The following is a 21,307-nucleotide window of genomic DNA, read 5'->3' as shown; positions in this document are numbered from 1 at the left end:
CATTTAGAGGGTTCCTAATGCAAAGGCAAGAACAACGGCATCGACCGGTAAAAATTTTGATCAAACGAAATTAGATTTTCCTCTCACGAAATACATTTTTTTATGGCATATTCAATTATGTGAAGTAGAAAAATATATTGATTAGTGCGTGTCGTACTGTTGAAAACTTTTCTGCTAAATCTAACAAACGTCGTATTAAAAAAAATCAAGAGGAGCTATCAAATAGTATTTTGAAATAGTATGTTATGCAACAAGTGCGGTAAACGGCATTTGATTCACGAGTTTATGTGACACGAGCGAAGCGAGTGTTTAATAAACGGGTGACTTAAAAAGTTTACCGAACGTGTTGCATACTATACTTTTTCTACGACCGTTAGTTTTTGGGTACATTTTCGCCAAACAACACAAATATATTCACTGACATGGCCGTCAAAATTGACAAACGTCAAATTGCAGGAGTGAGAAATATCTCCGAAATCATCCGATTGCTCCCAAACTCGTGCGGTAAAACACCGGAAATGTCCGAAGTGGCTCGGAAATAAAATTGACGTGGTAAAGTGACGCTTCCCGCACGCTAGATCGGTAGGTAATTAGGTATTTTACAGACGGGAGTAGAAAAAGAATTTTTTTGAATGTTATCATTCATATTTAAGGTCATTGCATAAAATGTATCCGATTCCGTGAAAAGTTAAGGTAAGAATAATTAAGTGAAATCCAGAAAATAACATTTAAGGAAGAATAACAATAATCAATCACCCAATATGAAAGACAAAAATACGATGTGATATGCGCTATCATAAAAATAAAGACAACCGTTAAAGTTTTTCTACTTTCATTATAATTGGCAAATGGTGCTTTGAGTCTGTATGTACATTTTTTACAATAGGTTTTTTGAGGATCATTTTTAGGAAATAGGTTTTAAAAATTATTTCTCATATTTTTTTAGGGAATTTCGAGACTGCGGTATGATTCTATTTTGTTAATATCTTTTACTAAATTAGATTGTATCAAAATAATTTATTTTTAAACTAGCGGGCACTTCCTACATTTGGTATGGAAATATTTTAAAAATATGCTTAATGGTGCCATCTGTTGGGTAGTAGATAAACCACTCGGTTTGATTTCCAACTTGATTCAAGGTTTCTCCATATTCAATTCCATTGAATTTTTCATAAATGGAATTCATCTATTGAGCAACAGATAAAATTAGAAACCAAAGGGAAAAAAAGGAAAGTTTCAAATATTTCACAATGAATTATTTTTATACCTGTTTAAACTATATTTATAGTTATTGAACATTTCTTGTGATCCCACTAATTATGAAATGAGGTAAAACAACGTAGGCGCATGATGCAGAATAACAGCAAATGTCCAGAAATTAGTTTTATGGAATATCACATTTTCATTGAAAATTTCGATGATGCTATCCCTAAATGGATAAGATAAAAACGATTGATAAGTTATTTATCCGGTAATATCTAACACTAGGCAAATGGGTGCGGTCTGTTGGGTATTCGAATAAATTCTCATCGTTTAAATTTTATAAATAGTACAATCATGTGTCGATATTTTATATTATTTTTTATACAGTTCATTAACGCGCAGATAATACAAAGTAAGTATGAACTCGTTTCTTATATGGATTTCTGTAAAAAAAAACTCCATTCGTTAATTGCTTAAGCCAGTTGCTTGATGTAAGTTCGACTGCATTTCTATTTTTGTGATGCACATGGGCTATAATCTACTTATGTATGTGTATAAAAATCGATATTTTAAATTACTAACAGTATATTTTAATCAGCACTAACTAGATCCACACAATTTTGAATACCTACCACACTAAAGCTACCTCATGAAATTTGTATATGAAACTTATTAAGCTAATAATAGGGGATAGGTTATGTCACTAAAAGGCAACGAGAACCGTGAACATTACCTTGTAAATTTTAACTTATCTCGAACGCACTTCTTAGTAATTTGACAGGTGGGCGTAGTTTGGAAATCACGATATAAGATTTAAATTATTTTATTTGTTATAACCTGCATCATCAGGAGACTGATCTCGGTGAATCATAATAAAATTCGTCCACTCGGTGTTAATTTATTGTGTGACATTAGTCGCGGCGGATGTACATAACTTACTACTGAATTATTTATTGAATTGCTCCGTCTTAATTGTTTGAGGTTATATTTGTTATGATTTCTTATAACCTTATTTTGCTTTTTCTTTTTTTGTTGGATAGAGAATGTGCGGTGTCTGTGCAGTTACGTAAGTTTTTTTTTTAATTTTTTGTTATCCGGAAATTGCAGTGATGCCTTTTTTGCTTATGTGTTTGGAAGGATTAATGTACAATATTAGTCTTCTTCTTCTTCGTGCGTTTTACTTAGGCGAACCCAGCTTCACGCATTTGTTTTTGAAAATTACTTACTACTATGTTAGCGGGGAAACGTCGGGTCATAGTTTGATAAAAAAAATAATGTCCTCTCCTCTGCCTGTAAATAAATTTCTCATGGTCGCTCTCAGGAATGAGATCTTAGAGCCAACTGTAGTTGCCATTTAGAAATATTTGCACAAAGCAGCGTTTACACATCATAAAGATGGACTAAGTGGTATAGAAAATATACTTGGTTTCCAATTTGCCAAAGTCCGTCTCCGACCTATTACCAGAGTAATTTAATATGAAATTTTTGCTATACCAAAGTCTAGCAGAGAGTTCTTTCCCACATTTCATCATTGTACGTTGTCAATGATGGCTGATAATTATTGACCACATAGCTACTAGAGATATAGAGGCCCTGTCTATTCGGATAATACAGGAACTTATTTAAGCAACTATGAAAAATATTTTGAGAAGGTCTATTCAACATGCACATCTCGTTTTTAACCAATGACCTTGCGGCATTCAACATCCAACATGACTGCTGACAAATTGTCAATAAGTTTGGATATGGCATTTTTGCGGCAATATTTTCTCAAAGTGTGTCTAAAAACCGTTAAATCCAAAGGCAAAAAAGAATTGAGTGTGTGGATATTGCTGGTTATAAAGAAAATGGCTCAATAAAGTGCAGGTTAGTTGGCAAATTTAGAGGCTTGCGCAGATCATTCCGATCTCTACGAAAATATCATAACCACCTGAAGCGCATAAATTTTTGTGCATAGTAAGGCCACTATATTATCGAATAGCTATATGTTATTGATGGGAGGGTAAACTTGGATTTTATTTCCAGATAAGTTATGCACACATACCGACTACGGGGACGCATGTGCGCAAATACAACGAGACCAAGTTCTCGAATGCCAAAAGGTGACCTCAGTGTAAGTTTAGTATATACTGTGGTAATAGTTGAAATATTTCGATCACCTTAACATAAACCATAGTGTTCATCCGCAAAATCAATTTTTTCTGCTCCCTTCGGACATTTCCGGGACATTACTTCACGGGTTTTGGTAGTAATCGGATGTTTTCGGAAATGTATGTATGTAATATGGAAGAGAATAAGGAAATTGAATACAATAGTATGTTATGCAACAAGTGCGGTAAATGGTATTTGACTCACGAGTTTTAATAAACGAGTGACTTAAAAAGTTTACCGAACGTGTTGCATACTATACTTTTTCTACGACCGTTAGTTTTTGGCTACATTTTCGCAAAACAATTCAAGGCGTGGGAAATATCTCCGAAAACATCCGATTACTCCCAAACCCGTGCGGTAAAATCCCGGAAATGTCCGAAGTGGCTCAGATCCGTGACAAAGTGACGCTTCCCGCACGTTAGATTCGTGTGTAATTTAAACATCTTTAAGGGGTGAATTATACCGTTCCATACTTTATAATCTTCTCCCAAAAAAAACTTGAACCAAATTTTGAAATCAATTTACTTTGCAAATTTTTACTATTTTTTTACTGGTTTAACTTTAGTGTATTATTTTTGGTTGCGTATATGATTGCTACCGCTTTGTGCCTAATTTAGTTCATGTAATCTGCCCCTCTCCTACCTTCAAGTTGGGAAATATTGTTAATGTACGATATAGCTAGATGGTAGACTAGATAGAGGTTTGTTTTGGTCTTATAATCCTGCCGGTAATATTTATGAAGATCTTCGGAAGTTGAGCATGAAAGTTGATAAAGGTCGAAAAGAAAATGTATATATATTTCTTCCATTTTCTTTATTTCTGGAGTTCACAGTGTGACTGTTTTATCCATAGAGCCGACTGCATTATAGCTGCCGATACTGGACTACCCAGCCTCAGCGTTTTGACAGCAGAAGAGGCGCTATTGGGTGCTTCCCAAGTTACCGGATCCGCTTCAGTGATTGGCGAAATCATTGGGGATCTACCTTACCAAACAGCGGTTCTCGTCCGTTCCAGCTTCACTGGCGGATTCGAGAACCTCAAAGGGTCTCGGTACTGCCACCCAGGATACGACCATGACGAGCTCGTCACCAAATTCGTGTTGGAAGAATTGGAGTGGAAGATTATCAGTTTGGCTTGTAGCAACGGTACCATCGTTGAACAGAAATTTAGCGCTCTAGCGTCGTTCTTCGGCGATTCTTGTAGACCTGGAAGATGGACCCAGGATGACGCACTGGACACCAAACTAAGTACTGCTGGAGTCGCTAAAATATGTAGCTGGACGTGAAGCATGTTTTCTTGTTTTCAGAGCTTGCATATCCGTCGTTATGCTCGAAATGCGGCAGCAATGGATGCGACACAAAGTACCAGGAACCTTTGCAGGATACTCTCTCTTGTCTCAGCGACAGCGGCGGTGACGTCGCGCTCACTACTTTAAATTACGCGCGGATTTTTTTGAACCAATCTTCCAACGCGCAGAATTTCCGGTACTTATGTTCCGATGGATCCGTGAGCTCTCCCGACAGCCCTTGCACATGGACCAATCAGTTAAACCGGATTATAATCTCGTCCAGTCAGAGCGCGGTGTTCATATCGGAATACCTTCAATCAAAACTACCCTCGTTCGCGATTGGTCAGTTCCAGGTGGCGAGCAGTACCGATAGCGTTTTGGAAACATCTTTAGCCACGGTACTCCAGCTGAATAAACGGGACAGGGTTGTTTTGAGATCGCCGACGCCGTTGAGCAATTACGTGAGAGGTATGTCAAAAAAAAAATTGTGTGATACAAATACGGATCACCATCTTTTATAAATGTCATACCTTTTTTTGTTACTCAATGCCAGTTAAAAACGGAATATCAAAAATCGTAATTTCTCTCTCGATAACAACAAAGTTACCTAAAAAAATCGAAATTTAACGTCAAATCAATCATGAGGGCTGTCGAAAATATTCAATTCAATTCAAAATTTCTTTATTGGTACTGTAGAGGTACGTTATACAATAAATAAAGACACTTGGTGTGCGGGATCCAGCATAGCTAACAGAATTGCGATTTATAAAAAACTCTCAACTACCACTGTGATGGCATTGTCCTGGTTGTATTCTTGTTACTGAATTTCCTTCTTTCTTGGTTTACACTTATCAATTTTCTTCAAATCGCAGCCAACAGGACGATTCCGTCCCCTGAAGAAAACGTAAAGTGCAATCTGACCGTGAGATGGTCGACCGTCAACGAGTTGGAGCAGGGCAAATGCTTGTGGCTCCGACAGGTCGCTGTCAATTTCGGTATTCAGCCAGTAATCTCTTGCGTTCGGAGTGGGGATGGAGATGACATCTCTAGTCTGGACAATATCAGCAATGGTCTAGCCGATATCACGTTTGCCGATGCGAATTACGGTTATATCGCCCGCAGGTCTGTATCTATACAAGATGCTCATATCCTTTAAAAAAATTGATCATCCGGTTGCAGTTTACCTGATAATTATTTTTCTTGGAAAAAATTATTTCTACCCGGAGCCCATTAAGTTTGAGGTCAGACAAAAACGCCTCGTGACCTCAAGAGATGCATTCAATGTCAAAAAGTGGAAATTGTTGAACTGGCCTAAAAACACTTTTATCTATATATTATAGATAAATTTATATAAGTTACAAGTTGTGTGTTTTCATGTATTTCAAAAATATTGGACAGGTCTGTTTTAAATCTACTAGTAAATATTTCTAACAAATACGTACAAATGATCGCTAGTTTTTATTTTAGCCAAGAGAGTGAGCTGGTCCTTAAGCTTGTGCCATCTAGTCAGTAATAAAACAATGAAAAAAGTACCATCAAGTGCTGTGGTGAATACCTGTTACTTTTGAAAAATCGATAGGGGTTCGGGAAGTATTTTTTTAAAAATAAAAAATTGCGTTTGCAGGGGGTCCAGGAGAAAAATCATTTTTCAGAAACCTTTGATGGTATTAGCAAAATTCTTAAACCATACTTTCATAAACTTTTACTCTTAATAATTATTGACAAATATATAGGGTGCGCCGTGTATTCGCGATTAACTGAAAATTGGGTTGCTTTTTAAAGAAAAATTGCTAAAACTGCTAAAACTTTTGTATTTAAGGTTTGTACCTATTGTACCGGGTGTTTAGGAAATTCCTTGCTATATTAAAAAATGTAACAACTGTATCAAATTTGCAGCTATCGACTTCAAATTTGCAGAAAAGTAGAAGTCCACACCGTAATTTAACCCTTTGAAACTGGGCGCCATCAAATTAAAAAAAATTGAAAATAGACGCAGGAGATTCGGTACTATAACTTTTGTTTTAATCATTTTTTCGATTATATATAATATATATTGTTCTATTCTAAAAATATGCCTAATTGGTTTAAACAGTATTAAGAATCCATATGAAAGTCGCTATTTCTAGCACAAAATAATTATTTTCTCGAAAATCATTTACTCTATTGGAAAAATTCATATACCAGGAAACGTAGGAGATCCAGGGCTATAACTTCTAGTTCGAACATTGTTTGAATTATATTCAGGGTGTGTCGTTTATGGGCTAAAAAACTAAAACATCCTAAAAATTTCCGTTTTTGTTAAAAAATGCAAGAGAGAGAGAGTGAGAGAGAAAGAATTTCAGGTTTCGTCATACATTACATCGATTGTGCGTAAGTTCCATAATGGTCCGCAAGAGAACGATAGAAGGTCTCTGTATTTCAAGAACCCGCGAAGCGGCTTCCTTTTGAAATACAAAGCTGCTTCGCGCTACGAACTTGCCCCCCAGCGACAGTTTTTCGAAAGCGATCCAGTTATTTTCCTAATAATTGTCTTATATGATACCTCATTATTCACCTATTTATTTCAATAACGAGGCAGTGCAAACCAGGAGTCATCTTGATAGCCATCCATCCTCGTGCCTTTAGGTTTGTAGAATTGTTAGCTAGCTGTCTCTCTCTCACCGCAAAGAGAAGTCAGGGGCGGTCAAGCTTGTTATATCAAACGAATCGCGCCCTCTAGCGGTTTATTTTGGTTAGTTATTTCCTCGTAAAACTTTTTTCTCTGAAAACGTCTGTATATCTTTCCTCAACTTTTTGAGTCTTTCGGGACCGAACGGTGCTCGGTTTTCAGGAAAAACTTGACCAACGTGGCATTCCCGGAAACTGACCCGCGTCAGCTTTCAAAGATCGTTGTGGTGATCAGGAGCGAGTCAAACTTTAGCGGTTTTGGCGACCTTAAAGGGCAGAGGGCGTGTCTGCCAGAGTACGGAGGCAAGGAGTGGCTCGCTTTCATTGACGCGTTGCGTTCCCGTAAAATTCTCGACACTTCCTGCGACTACGGGAAACTTCTCAGCGATTTCGTGGGACCGTCCTGCGCTCCCGGAGCCATTAATTACAAGGATTACGACATTTCCGGAACGGACAGCGACAAATTGTGTTCGAACTGCTTACCTGTCAACAACACTGGGAGTAAGCGGAAACCGTTTTTCGGGCGGTTTGTTTTTATTGGTTGAAATTTTTGATTTTTAGCCGCCATGTATTGCAACGCAGACAACATGAACAAGTATTATGGCAGTGTCGGCGCTCTCAAATGTCTGAGTGACAATAGCGGCGATTACGCAGTGATCTCAACAAATGGTAATAGCAACACCTACAAATGAAGCAGCTCATTTTAAATTAATAATTAATGTATTATAAGATATTCTTGATGAATTTATTCAGGAGTTTTACCCGAAATCAGAAGTACTAATTGTCGTAAACTATGATATGATAGTCGTTCTATACATGTAAACAATTTTTTCTCCAATATACAGGTCCTTTAGAGTTCGAAAACTTCAGTTTGTAGTTGCCTAGGTGGAGATCACTTTTAATTTCCAGTTAAGTGGTAATTTTTTTGTAAACAAAACACAGTGAGATTTCTCAGGGTTAACAAACAAACTGTTCAGAGAACAATATTCTTTAAAATTTTACAAATCTCTCTGCCGCCGGGTAAACCAATTTTGAAATTTTACAAGGAATAAGTACTATGTAAAAAGTACTGGTCAACATTATACAGGAAAATGGCAAACAATAAGGAACCCAAATTTTTGCTAGAATTAGTCAGTTAAAATCTCTTGTTTTTCCATTGCCAGATCTCCCGATACATTTCCGAGACCGCGACCAGTTCAAGGTCATCTGCAGAAACGGATCGGTCGCCCAATACGCGGGCTTTGAAGTGGACGAAAACGCGCCGCTGACCATCATCACTGCCGGCGAGGTCGTAATCGTCAACGGCAGCGCCATCTACAACGACGCGGTCCTTCTCCTGCGTGACATCGAGAAAGAGTTCGGCCAAGATCTCAGGAAACCGTTCAAGGTGTTCGACGCTTTTAACAGGACGAAAGATTTGCTGTTTCCGGTAGGTGTCGCAGAATGACATTATTAATGCTTCAAAACATTAATAAAATGCCTAGAAAAACTATAAATTGCGAACCACTTGGTGCACTATTTATTTGAAAATTGAGGTTACGGTATAAAATAAAATAATGCGTGGCGTAAATGGAGTTTCCAAATTGTATATTTTCATCAGGACAAGTAATGAGTGTGATCTATGACCATCATTAGGGGCTTGTCATATCACGTTATGATATAATTTTATTGGTCTGAGAGCTCTATAGATCTCTAAAAGATATACATTCTATTTATAAAACATACTACACATACTTAAAAATCAAAACGCTAATATTCACATATTAGTAATAAATTGACATATAAGAAAATTGAATAATTTGTAATTTTCGCACCAGAGACAATACAAATAGACGACATGATAAATGAATATAAGAACAAGCCTGCAAACCATGGATCGACTGTATTTATTTGCAAGGCTGGTTTAACAGTGATGATGATGCGTGGCAGTTGGAGTTTTTGATATTAAATTCATGGAAACTGTGGGGAGTTATATGTTGAAAAACTCTAATAAAGTGCATTTTACTCTTAAACTAACATATGTGTCTCATTTTTGGTGGTTTAATGATGCATTTCCCCTTATTAATGCAGCTAGCTTAACCCAAGGTTTTATTTTTTAAATGAAAGGTGGCACAAACAGAAATCCCAGCTATCGGGCATTTTTAGGTACAGGATGATTTCGAAAAATGTCTATTTTTAGTTTGGTAAAGCTTTATTTTTTGTTTTAGGCAATTATAATAGCTCATGCTATTTTTGAAAGCCTAATATAATTATTAAGACACTATTAAACATTAAAAAAACAATTTAGTTTACACAAATTTGTGAGATGCAGGAGGAAACTGGATCCTACTTAAAAAAACCTATCCAAGAACTACATACCGAACAACCGAACTACAAGGGGTGTCTAAAATGCGAAATTTTCAAAATTGCATTGTATTTACAAAAAAATAGCAATACGCAGGCCTAGTATGTATAATAGTAACTTAAGCATTACATCTTAAGAATTACAAAGTAATAATAATACAACATTTGAATTCACTGTATTTTTGGGATTTCCATAGCCAAGAAACAATTTTGTGGATCTTTTGGATTTTTTTGACGTTACTGTTCAATGGCGTCATCCTTAATATCCATTTTTTTTAATCGAAAGTTTGCGCTTTTAGGATTCCACACCGGGACTCAGTTTCACCGAAACGAACACCTACATCCGAAACTTCCAGGAGTTGATCAGTAGTTCGGAGAAATGTGGCAACGCGAGCAGTTTCGCGTTACGTTTGATGCCAGCAACGTTTGTTTTGGTCGTTATCCAGTTGATGCGATTCGGACAGTTTTGTTTCGATTATTAGCGTTTATTTTTAAAAAACTCTTGTGTCCTTAGCAGCTGTGATTGTGTTTGCCTTGCGTTGGAGTTTTTACGAGGCTCGATGATTGCGACGTTGTCGTATTGCTTGGTTTTTCTGGTAAATGGGGCAGCCACGTCATATAAGATACTTTCTTACGTCCATAATTTTGGTTAATAAATATGTATGACCAATTTTGTATTTTAAAATATACTACTTTATGTAAACAAAGGCATTTTTATAACTATTTCATGAATTGACTTTTTTTTGTGTTATTCGTTTTTTTTTAAATTACCAAAATCCTTTATCCTTTAGAGATTTATTAACTGCTCACATAGTCCGGATTAGTGAAAAATTGAGCTTTTTCGCATGTACCTTTGAGTATCCAAGGCTAAGTTTTCATAAAGTACGATAATTTAAGTATCAAAATTGCAAACAGTATAAGGTTCTTCAATGGTATAGTTTATTTGGCCGGGTTGTCCAATAACAGCGATAATCGAAATTTAAGTGACCAGGCTTGATGGCATATTACAAAGTCTTATAGACGCCCAGTAATAGCAAAACAATTCTCCAAAAGAAAATTAGTCAAACATAATATGGGTCTGTCGCAAGTTTAAAAAAATGAAGGAGATATGAAGGAGTCGAAAGGTTAGACAAAGGGCCAAATACAGTTGCGCTCCTACCTGGATGGAGTAAATAAAACAATTGTTTCTAGTGGGTAACCTTTCAATGTGACCATTGGCAACACAATCTGGATGAATTTATTTAGATATAACAGAAACGTCGACGCATAAAAATCTGGCAATTTATGTTTTTTGTATAAAATCTTTATAACACGGGGTTATCACTCGTTTGAAAGTTTCCTTCTGACTTGGTCACTTGATAATAATAGGAAAAAAACAAACATTTTCAAAGTTACTTATCTAATATTATAAGTGCGTTTTCATAACGATATCTTTTATTCTTTCTTTACAATTTATTACTCAATAAGTTGTTGATTTTAGAGCGTTTTACTTTGACAGTAAATTTACTTTCCACGAGCTATCCGCACATAAATCATTATCCTTTTTGCCAATAAGTAATTTTAATTATAGGCCATTCCTTTTAATTTTGAAAGTAATCGGAATTCCAAAATCCACAAGCTCAAACGTAGCGCCGCAAAATACTAAAATAAAAGAAAAAGTTATTAAATAATATTTCAAACAAATATATATTTAAAAATTAGCTGAAATTATGGTCGTCGGTATGCCAGTTGATAAGATATTTGGGGCCACACTTTCCTTATCTAGAACACCAAAACTAATTCGTTTTTACCAAATTGATTTTGATCAAATTTTTTATTACCAATGGATTCAAATGCTAATCCCACGTGTCAATAGAATAATTCTAGGTTATCTATAATAATGAGGCACTTGGTTGCAGAAAACGTCAGTCCGTTTTTGAGATAAGGGAAGAAAACATTGTGATAAAATTTGAAATTTTTTAAAGCGCATGTTTATGTGCATGACTGTAAGTAATGTATCAGTAAACAAATAACTCGCAAAGATAAAAAAATTCCAATCAGAGTAAATAAAGCTTCTTTGTTGCTTTAGTTTTAACAATTAATTTTAACAGAATGGTGTCCAATTCACATTACGATGGTGTTTTTGGTCCACATTGTTTTGTAAACATTGTATAGAATTGTTGAATGGTGGAGTATCAAGAAATGTGGTATATAAGTATTGTAATGTCAAATTAATAAAAATGATAAGAAAGAAATAAGACTATATCAACAATTAAAACAAAATAACTTGAAAAGACAAAGAACTTCATTTAATTTTTTCCCTTTTAAAGTTTGAAAGTCTTAATAATATCAAAAAATTAATAAAATTACCTACTTATCTATTGATCAAAGCCCATGACTAAGTAGAACTGAACTTGAACTTTAAAACATAATTACACCCGCAGTTAAAACGCCATGAACTATTTACATGATAAGATAATTACGTTTCGCAATAAAATTCTTAAAAAACGCAGTTGTGGCGTTTAAAAACATTTATCTCTTCGCGTCCACTTGTAGGCAGGTATACAAGGAAAATTGAAATTATAAAACCAGTCGTATGATACTCCTAGTAAAGTTTTATTACTCAACGAAAGATAATTACGTATGGTATATTAAGCAACATCAATAAACGCAATTTTAGTGACGAGTCAGAGCTGACAAATGTCAAAATCGCATGGTTAAAATATACCGAAAGCAACCGATCTCTCCAAAACCCATGACTCGTGTGCCGGAAACGCCCATAGTGGCTCCCGACAGCGAATAATGAATCCGACGTCAAAAGATAGTTTTGGTTAGTTTCCCTCAACCACCAGAAAAGACATTCCATTTTTTTAGGATTTCGTAGTATATTATGCAAAAAGTGCGGCAAAGGCAAACGACATTTTGAGTCACAAGTTTATTTGACACGAGCGGAGCGAGTGTTTAATAAACGAATGACTTAAAAAGTTTACCTACCGTGTTGCGTACTTTTCTACGACCAATAGTTTTTAGTACCATTTTCAGAATTGTCAAACGTCAAAATTCAAGCCGTGCTGTAAAATCCCGGAAAACATCCGATTTCTCCCGCAAATATCCGAAGTGGCTCGGATCCGTGGGACAGGAAACTCGGGTGGAAAGTGACGCTTTCCTAGCAAGTTAAAAATAGAAACCGGAAAAATCCCGCATAGACGTGTGGCTAGTTTTTTTTGTGCTATTGTCCTGAGCAATGAAAAAAAAAAGGATAAATCTTCATTGCCAACATTTACAAAAACTTTGGCGTAACCATCAATAGCGGTTTAATATATTCGGCACAATTTTGAAACACATCGTAGATAAAGTGGAATACCTAGAAGGTTGTTTTTGCCAATTGCCGAAATATTTCTCGCAAGTAAATTAATCTCGTAAACAATGATTCAGATCTATATCAATTGACTATATAAAGAACGAAAACAATGGACCCAGTAACAACACACGCAAAATATAATGCACCGTATACCTTCTACGATAAGCTTATTCTTCGTGGTGTAGGTTACCCCCGATGGTATACCATACGAAGTATCTACATTTCACATGTTACAGGATAGGGACCGCGAGTGCCCGAAGGCACTTTCCAGATGGATTTAAATTCGGAGCTAGCACATCCGCATATCAAATAGAGGGCGCTTGGGATGTTGATGGCAAAGGTCAGAACGTGTGGGACTCTTACACACATATCCTGTCAGGTAAGGATTGTTGCTTGGTACGACTAGAAGATAGATTATGTTCCCTTGTAGTTATCAGTTTCCCGACAGCTGATATTGCCTGCGACTCGTACCACAAGTGGGAGGAAGACATCCAAATTTTAAAGACTTTAGGCGTCCAGACGTATAGGTAATTAATTATTAGAAACTAAGTACTTAATTCTCTAAAGAGGCATCATCTAGAGTAAGTAAATTGTTCCTAAACTTTTAAATAATGAAATAACTTTACTATTATGAATGGAGCAAAATAAGTATTTACTAGAAAAAAAAAAGATTTTGCCCTAATTTTCCAAATTGCAAAAAAAGAGAAGCCTGTTAAAGACTTTTGCTGCATATTGCGTGGGACTGTATAAATTCGTATTAGTTCTACTGCAATCCAAATGCAAATTGTTTCTATTTTTTGGACATTAATTATGTGTTTTGGTGAACATGAGTTCGAAATAAGGCTTGCAAAATGATCAACAATTTGTCCTATAAGAGAACTCTAATTATTCATATGGTGACCAATTCCTAAACTAACCAAAACTAATACAGGCTGAGCAAAAGTGAAGTAAAAAATTTTCCAAGGAAACGCCTTATGTTCATAATTTTATTCGATTTTAACAATTCTAAATCGAAGTGGTGCTGTAGGAAACGCAATTAGAAAATGATAATTAATATATAATAATGTATCATATATATAATAGAAATATAGACAATCTTATACAAAATTAAATTATAAAAAATGTAAAAAGTCAATTTTTCCAAAGGAAAACCCAGTATTTTTGAATTTGAAATTAACAGTTAAGGTGACTGTGTAAGCTTGTCTATTCCGGAAATTTATATTTTCCGAAATAATTGACAATTTAACATTTTCCTATTGCAATCATTCTATAATATAGCGGTTAAGTTTTGTTGTTAGCTCTAACAAATAGTATTAGGAACGAAATTCAATTTCTAAACCGAAATAGTCGAAGTCGAAAAAAAATATCAAAATAGAGGAACTTCATTTGAAAAAAATAATATGTTTTTAACTACTGCATTGAGCAATTAAGGCTCTCTTATAGAAAAAATTGTTAATTATTTTAGGTCCCGCAAACGTCATTTTTATCGGGTATCTACAATTTCCCGGGGAATCCGAAAATGCAATAATATACAAAGCGTTCTATTAAAAAAAGCTAGTATTTACCACAAATGAACGGAACTATGAAACTATGCAAGTTTTCTTTTTAACTTTTTTTCTATCGTTCATACTTTCTGAATGAAGGGGGTAGAGAACCTTATTTCGTACACCCTGTACCCAAGAATTGCTTTCGTTTTTTGAATGTCATTCACTTTTTTTCTTGTATTTCCTTGCATTACATTACATTCAATGTATAACTAATTACACCTTTATGTTTTTAATGGTCTGTATGACTGCATTTAGTTAAAACGTAATATATTTTGCAATTCTGCCTTTTTGTTCAACTTACACGTCCCCCAAATAAATATTGTGAATTAAATACTTAGTTTTGTCCGGTAAATAACTGGAATTATGATAAATATTGTCTCTGCTTCTTGTGAATTTGATTCTAGATTGTCCATATCGTGGTCAAGGATCTTACCCAACGGTACTGCCGACTACGTAAATGAAAAAGGGGTGCAATATTATCTGAAAATATTGAAGGTAATACTAATAATAATAAGTATTGAAGGTAATAAATGTAGATCTAGATTATTGAGGTAAAAATGTAAACATGTCGTAAATACCAATGTTGAGGTGACATTAACCCATATTATCCCAACCATAAAAAAAAATAAAAAATACTTTTTTGCTCTGAAATGATTAATTTTTTTGCACTACATGTGTCAAAAAAAAAAAACGCGAAACATACAAAAAATACTGATACGTAAAAGAACCACTAGGGAAAAACATTAAGATGTAACATATAATTTATACATAAATATACAAAAAAAACTTCAAATTCGAAAGAAAACAACTAAAAGTAGATTGTTTTCCAAATAGAACCTGATTTGATACCAAAAAAAAACGTATAATATTTTATGGTGCGTCATCGCACCACTGGTAACACCCGGTTTCATTTTTGGTGATATTTTACAAAGCACGAAGCATGTAAATGCACATTACACTTATTACAAACGTAAATTGTGTGGCTGTGGCAGATTCTACATCTCCTTCGGGCTTTATTACCATGAACAATCATGAGTTGACCTTGATTATGAAAACGCACTTCATCTATGGCAGGTGCAAGATTTCTTTGAGTAATTGTTTTATCAATTTTTAAAAGACGCAAAGCAATGTAAGATTTGAAATCAAATCAATCACTTCGTCATCAAAAAACATAAACAAAATTTCAAGCGGAGTTTTTCCAGAAAACCTATTTTTTAGTTCCTCTCATGATCTAAATTCATCGGATATAGGTGTATGAGTGTACTCAATCTGACCTTTCTTCCATTTGACAGTAGAAGCAAGCCTGTCGTTTGCGGAAAGCATACGTCTTCTTTTGAATTCCAGTGTTTCATCATCTGATGCGTCCCATTCAGGTTCAGTAGTTGATGAATTACAAAACTGTTGAAGGTAAGCTGTATCATTTAGTGTATGTAACTCGAAAGTTCCAACTATATCAGTTGGTTCCCCAAACTCTTGTAGATTTAGGTTATAGTTCATATCTTCTTCGTCAGTCAAGGTATTCACGTGGGGTGGAATATAGACCTCGTCACTACGTTCTGTAAATATATTTTCATGTCATTTTTAGCATAAATTTACAATGAATGGAATGCTACAATACATAAGATACATAAATCCAAATAATACTTACGAGTTTCATTGTTATTGTCCTCATCCATCACGATCTCCTCCATAACCGCTTTTAATTCCTTTTGAGTCAAAAGGAAAGACCATATTTTACGAACTGCAACGTGCACTGTACAAGGCCCTAACTAATACTAAAGAACACGCTAATTGTTGGATGTTCATTCTACATGCGCTAACTTGTCTAGACTTGCAATAACAAAGTTTTGTTTCACAGATTAAATCAGTGGTTCATTCACGCACCAGTGAATATTTTCAAAAAATAAAGCATAATCCATATAGTATTTCCAATGTATGTTTTCTGCGATGTAATCTACATGCTATAGACTTAACAAAAATGGCAATACAAATCCAAAATATGTTTTTTTACCATTTAGGATTTATTTGAAAATGTGATACAAATTTATGTACCGCTTTTGTTTACTTTTGAAGTCATATATAAGGTTTTATGTCCTTTAACAGTGATAATAATAAAATTTCTAAATGGATGTGCAAAAATATTTCCTGGATGTGACAAAAAAAATCATTAACGCACCATTGGGACAAAATGGGTTAAATAGAACACCTTTTATATTGATTAGACATCATAATATATATTTTACATATAATATTGAATTTAATATAAAAATTATTTTACGCTGTAACCGCGAATTTTGGAAAATCGTCGTAAAGGAACACCCTGCAAACCGCATTTTCAGGCGTTGAAAGCTAATGGCATTGAACCGATAGTGACGATATACCATGGAGATCTACCGGTACCCATGAACGACATCGGCGGCTGGATAAACCCCAAAATCATCGATTACTTTAGTGAATATGCGAGGATCTGCTTTGATCGGTTTGGAAGTTACGTGAATTACTGGTTGACCCTAAACGAACCGCGGCGGATATGTCCCCCGGGTGAAATAAACATCGGTTGGGGCGTGCTAAAGAATTACGTCACTGGCGAAGCCATCTACGAATGTTCGTACATCATCAACAAGGCACACGCCAAAGCTTATCATATCTACGATGAAGAATTTCGTAGCTCACAGAATGGTAAGCCGTTATTTTCGATTTGAATGGTTGTGATTTCAAACCACACTTGCAGGTAAGGTTTCCATAGTGTTGGACGTGGAATGGTTGGAACCGTACACCAATAGCTCGGAGGACTTGGGAGCTGTTGAAAGGGAATTCGAATTTAGCGTAAGGAAAAAAATTTTTGGAGAATTACTTTTGTTCCCTATTCAAGTTTAAGTCCTTGTTGAACTCGAATTTTTCGAAAGTATACACGCTTGGCAACGAAACTTATATCTCGGCAACGGTAGGTCCTAGGAGACCACCACTGCCACAGAAATGGTCAGCGTGGAAAAAAAACTTTTTTTTTCTATTCTCCGTTCTCCGTTATCCGTTATCCATTCTCCGTTTCACCGTAGACCTAGCATTAATTGGCTATATCTTTTGAACGGTTTACAGCACGACCTTCAAATTTGGCTCCTTTTAAGCCGTGCACGAGGTACACAAATCAGTATAAAATGAGGCTGATCAAACCAAGGCGTCCATCTTTTTTTTTTTAGATTTTCGACTGAAATTTGAAGCCATCCACTTAAAATTTTTCAGATGTATAGATCTAGATAGAAACTGGAGGGGCTAGGGGGTCGGGAAGTATTTTTAAAAATTTAAAAACTTGCATCGAGAAAAAATCATTCCTCCAAGATCCGGACCAAAAACCTTTATTCTTGATGGTCGGTAATTTACAAAAAACTGAAAATTGAGCTCCCTTTATATTGATAATTGACCATAACTAGAAGGCTGTGATTCTGTTGTAAGTTTCTTTCACATTTCTATATAGTCCGTATGGACAGCTAAAATTTTTGTATTAAAGGTTTTCACATATTGTACAGGGTGTTCTGAATATTCTGTTCTATATTCTAAAACATCATAGGTGTCTCAAATATGTAGTCATCGATTTCAAATTTGGCAAGGAAGTAAAAGTCCGTACTCACATCTAAACAGTAGAAATTGAGCATAATAAAATGTCACCAAATATTTTTTTAAAAATTATGAAAAATTTTCTTTGATTATTTTATCTTCCCTAAAAATATGATTTTCTCAAAAACTATTCAACCCATCGGCAAAATTTTAGAGCCAGAAAATGCGGGACATCCGGGGCTGTGACTTTTATTTTAGGCATTTTTTTGATTATATTCAGGGTTTTTCAATTGTTGCCAAAAATCTAAAAGACCGTGAAAATTGTACTTTTTGGGAATGAATTATTAACCGCAAATCATAATCAAAGAGCCACAACTTTTGTAATTGCGCTTTTCGTCTATCATATACGCTGCTCGAGATATTTGAAAAAATCCATATGAAAATCGCTATTTCAATCTAGACGCGATGACGTCATTGACTCTTACGGTGTACAGCATAGTTTGAGAAAAGAACTATTTTCTGGAAAACGATTTACTCTATGGAAAAAATTCGTGGACCAGGACACTTGGGGGTTATAACCTGTATTTCGAACATTTTTTGACTTATATACAGGGTGTGTTGTTTTTTAGCAAAAATTCTAAAAAGTTCTGAAAATGTCCGTTTTTGTGGGTAAATTATTGGTCGTACATGAAAAACTGTAAAAGATGGGATAATTTGGTTTTGATATTATCATAAACTGTGTCGAGAGCTAAAATTTTTTTATTTATAGTTCATGTCTATTATACAGGGTGCGCGAGATATTTGAAAAAATATCATCTACCATCGCTACCACCGACTTGCTCCGCCCAACTACGATTTTTCGATAGCAATCTTGTTTTCATAATTCCGGAATAGTTATGGAAATTAGAAACAACCATTCCTTTAAAAACTCTTAAATTAATTACTTTTCGTATGTCTCTGCAGCTTGGTAGATTCGCTAATCCGATCTATCTCGGCAATTGGCCGCAAATCGTGATCGAAAGGGTAGCGACCAGAAGCTCGTTGGAGGGCTACAACGTATCCCGGTTACCAGAAATGAGCCAGGAAGATGTGGAATATATAAAAGGAACTCACGACTTCTTCGCGCTGAACATGTACACGAGTTTCCTGGTCGAAAATGAAGATGAACCTTTTGTTCTCTGGGCGGATTACATGGCGGACAAAAAAACTCAAACCCACGTCGATCCCGCTTGGAGGCCGTCGAACGTCACCTCAGTGGTCTCCAATCCCGAGGGAATTAGGAAATTGCTCAAATACATTAACGACCGCTACCAACCTAGTGAGATTTTCATAACGGAAAACGGTTGGCCAGATGGTAACACGGAACTGCAGGATACTGAGAGGATCGAATATCTCGAGGTAAGCACGTCACCATCATAGTCGTTTTGGACTTTTGCCGCTTTTAGAATTCCATGAGATCTCTCACGGAAAAAAAAATATTGCTATAGTTTGGAAGTTGGGAATGGTCGCATTGTTTTCAAAAATAATTCGCGATTCATTGCCTTTATTAATTCGTCTGAGTGTTCGGCATGAAATAAAAAAGCTTAACCAAATCCGAAACACAATCAATTTATCTGTTGATGAATATCACTCAAGAAACATTAAATCAAAATTACGTTTAAATTTAGCTAGATTGATAACATACTGCAATCATGTCCTTTTAAGTTATCGTTATCACTAATAATGCTTTCAAACGTGTATATCCTGCTTCCACATTACCCTTGAAATAGGATAAAAATTCCGCACTTGCGTTATTTCCACAAACCACAAGAAATTATAACAGAGCAATTAATGACGCACCGGTGGAATGAGCTGGTCAAAAGTTCAAAGGTAGAGTTCTCCGAACGATATACCGTTTTTAACTTTGGTAAATTTTCTCTCGGGTTTCTCTTTGTAACCCTCAATAAATAGATAGAAAAATCAGTTCTTACTTTAAAATGACTATTATAAATATAAATGAAGGAGTGAATTTAGCTATAAAACAATGTTAAGATCTCATCTAAATATATGATGGGGACGTTCTTAGCACGAATTTCTTGGATTTCTGTCCTAAAATCTTCTTCATTTCATCCAAACTTGTTTCTTATTGATGGTTTGGTAATAAAAGAAATCAGAAACAGAAACTTATTTAAAATTATAATTACACAAAATTGATTAAGAACTAACTTGCAATAAAAATGGCATACTGTGTCTTCAAAAACAGTTGATTAACAGTAATTGGTAATTACTAATTAGAAACACAATTCGGAAACTGGAAAACATCCATTATAAATCAATTATCTATACAAAATTTTGTATTGCTTTATTAGGAATCGGTGTTTTTAGTTTAGGAGATCAACCTATCTAATGGGCAAATTTAATTTGAAATCGAGCTACCTCAAGTAGGGACTGTTTTAGGAAGATTTATAAAAAGCACACTAATATGAATTAATATTACAGTATAATCATAATGGTCGGTTAACATACGGCCTGGTTTGTGGTACACGTGCTGAAAAGAATGGTCGCTTCCGCTTTACATCAGAATGGTTTTAACTTATCCCTAAGCCAAAACCATAAAAGGTTGTAAAAACGGTATATCATTTGGAGACCTCTAACATGTAAATATTATGTTTGGAAGCCACGTCTGTTTACTGTTAGCAGCGCCACCATCGGAACTTTAGAGTAATTATTATTAGGTGGCGTTTCTTCAGTTTCTCAAAGTGTTTTTACAGTATGATTTGAGGTGTTACGTACTTCGCTCTTATAACTGTACTCTGCAGGCGCATTTGAGTAACGTTTTGGATGCCATACACGAAGACAACGTCAACGTTGTTGGATATTCAATGTGGAGCCTGCTAGATAACTATGAGTGGATTTATGGGTACCGGTAGGTGCTGGAGAGATATACTATGGTTGCGCCTGCATACAAGCAGTCCTGTTTTAGTGTAAAGTACGGCCTCGTGCAAATAGATTTTGACAATCCCAATAGAACGAGGACTTTTAAGGACTCAGCCAAGTGGTACCAGAAGGTGATCGCTGCTCGGTGTTTGGATGAAGTTTGCGAAACTTAATGTTGGAATCTGATAACGCTTCAATTGCAACCTAACATTTAAAATATAATTTATTTTTGTTACGTGTTGTTTTTTTAGTTTTCTTACGACTTGAAAGGTTTTTGATTTCAATTTCGGAGAGTTTTTG

The 21,307-nt window shown here is 35.3% G+C and overlaps 2 protein-coding genes across 3 annotated transcripts; both read left to right on the top strand.

Moving 5' to 3' along the window:
* Positions 1 to 1,460: 1,460 nt before the first annotated feature.
* Positions 1,461 to 10,358, top strand: LOC132701586 (transferrin-like). 2 transcript variants are annotated; one of them, XM_060669657.1, is made up of 9 exons: positions 1,461 to 1,615; positions 3,229 to 3,316; positions 4,207 to 4,601; positions 4,661 to 5,110; positions 5,515 to 5,764; positions 7,473 to 7,810; positions 7,871 to 7,978; positions 8,473 to 8,738; positions 9,952 to 10,358. In XM_060669657.1, the coding sequence occupies exons 1-9, from the start codon at positions 1,558 to 1,560 to the stop codon at positions 10,132 to 10,134; spliced, it is 2,136 nt and encodes a 711-aa protein (XP_060525640.1). In that variant the 5' UTR covers positions 1,461 to 1,557; the 3' UTR covers positions 10,135 to 10,358. The 2 variants fall into 2 exon arrangements, with proteins under 2 accessions (XP_060525640.1, XP_060525639.1); XM_060669656.1 differs by lacking the exon at positions 1,461 to 1,615 and adding an exon at positions 1,969 to 2,269.
* A 2,607-nt stretch (positions 10,359 to 12,965) lies between these two features.
* Positions 12,966 to 21,258, top strand: LOC132701589 (myrosinase 1-like). The gene is made up of 9 exons (XM_060669659.1): positions 12,966 to 13,173; positions 13,229 to 13,371; positions 13,423 to 13,519; positions 14,944 to 15,034; positions 16,879 to 17,218; positions 17,271 to 17,365; positions 19,055 to 19,489; positions 20,890 to 20,996; positions 21,054 to 21,258. Exons 1-9 carry the CDS (start codon positions 13,133 to 13,135, stop codon positions 21,178 to 21,180), a joined length of 1,476 nt encoding a protein of 491 aa, XP_060525642.1. The 5' UTR covers positions 12,966 to 13,132; the 3' UTR covers positions 21,181 to 21,258.
* Positions 21,259 to 21,307: the final 49 nt, after the last annotated feature.

Source organism: Cylas formicarius, unplaced genomic scaffold (genome assembly GCF_029955315.1).
Source record: "Cylas formicarius isolate icCylForm1 unplaced genomic scaffold, icCylForm1.1 PGA_scaffold_4__25_contigs__length_36172078, whole genome shotgun sequence".
Classification (NCBI taxonomy): domain Eukaryota; kingdom Metazoa; phylum Arthropoda; class Insecta; order Coleoptera; family Brentidae; genus Cylas; species Cylas formicarius.
Note: the sequence above shows the minus strand (reverse complement) of the source record. Positions and strands in the feature narration are given on the sequence as shown.

What these genes read in the sequence shown, in the direction of transcription:
- LOC132701586 (XM_060669656.1), top strand. Translation starts at nt 2,197, where the DNA reads ATGATTTCTTATAACCTTATTTTGCTTTTTCTTTTTTTGTTGGATAGA. An exon ending in TGCGGTGTCTGTGCAGTTAC is followed by an intron (nt 2,270 to 3,228) that starts GTAAGTTTTTTT and finishes TTTTATTTCCAG; the next exon opens with ATAAGTTATGCACACATACC. An exon ending in CGAAAGATTTGCTGTTTCCG is followed by an intron (nt 8,739 to 9,951) that starts GTAGGTGTCGCA and finishes TTGCGCTTTTAG; the next exon opens with GATTCCACACCGGGACTCAG.
- LOC132701589 (XM_060669659.1), top strand. Translation starts at nt 13,133, where the DNA reads ATGCACCGTATACCTTCTACGATAAGCTTATTCTTCGTGGT. An exon ending in AGAGGATCGAATATCTCGAG is followed by an intron (nt 19,490 to 20,889) that starts GTAAGCACGTCA and finishes TGTACTCTGCAG; the next exon opens with GCGCATTTGAGTAACGTTTT. An exon ending in GAGTGGATTTATGGGTACCG is followed by an intron (nt 20,997 to 21,053) that starts GTAGGTGCTGGA and finishes GTCCTGTTTTAG; the next exon opens with TGTAAAGTACGGCCTCGTGC.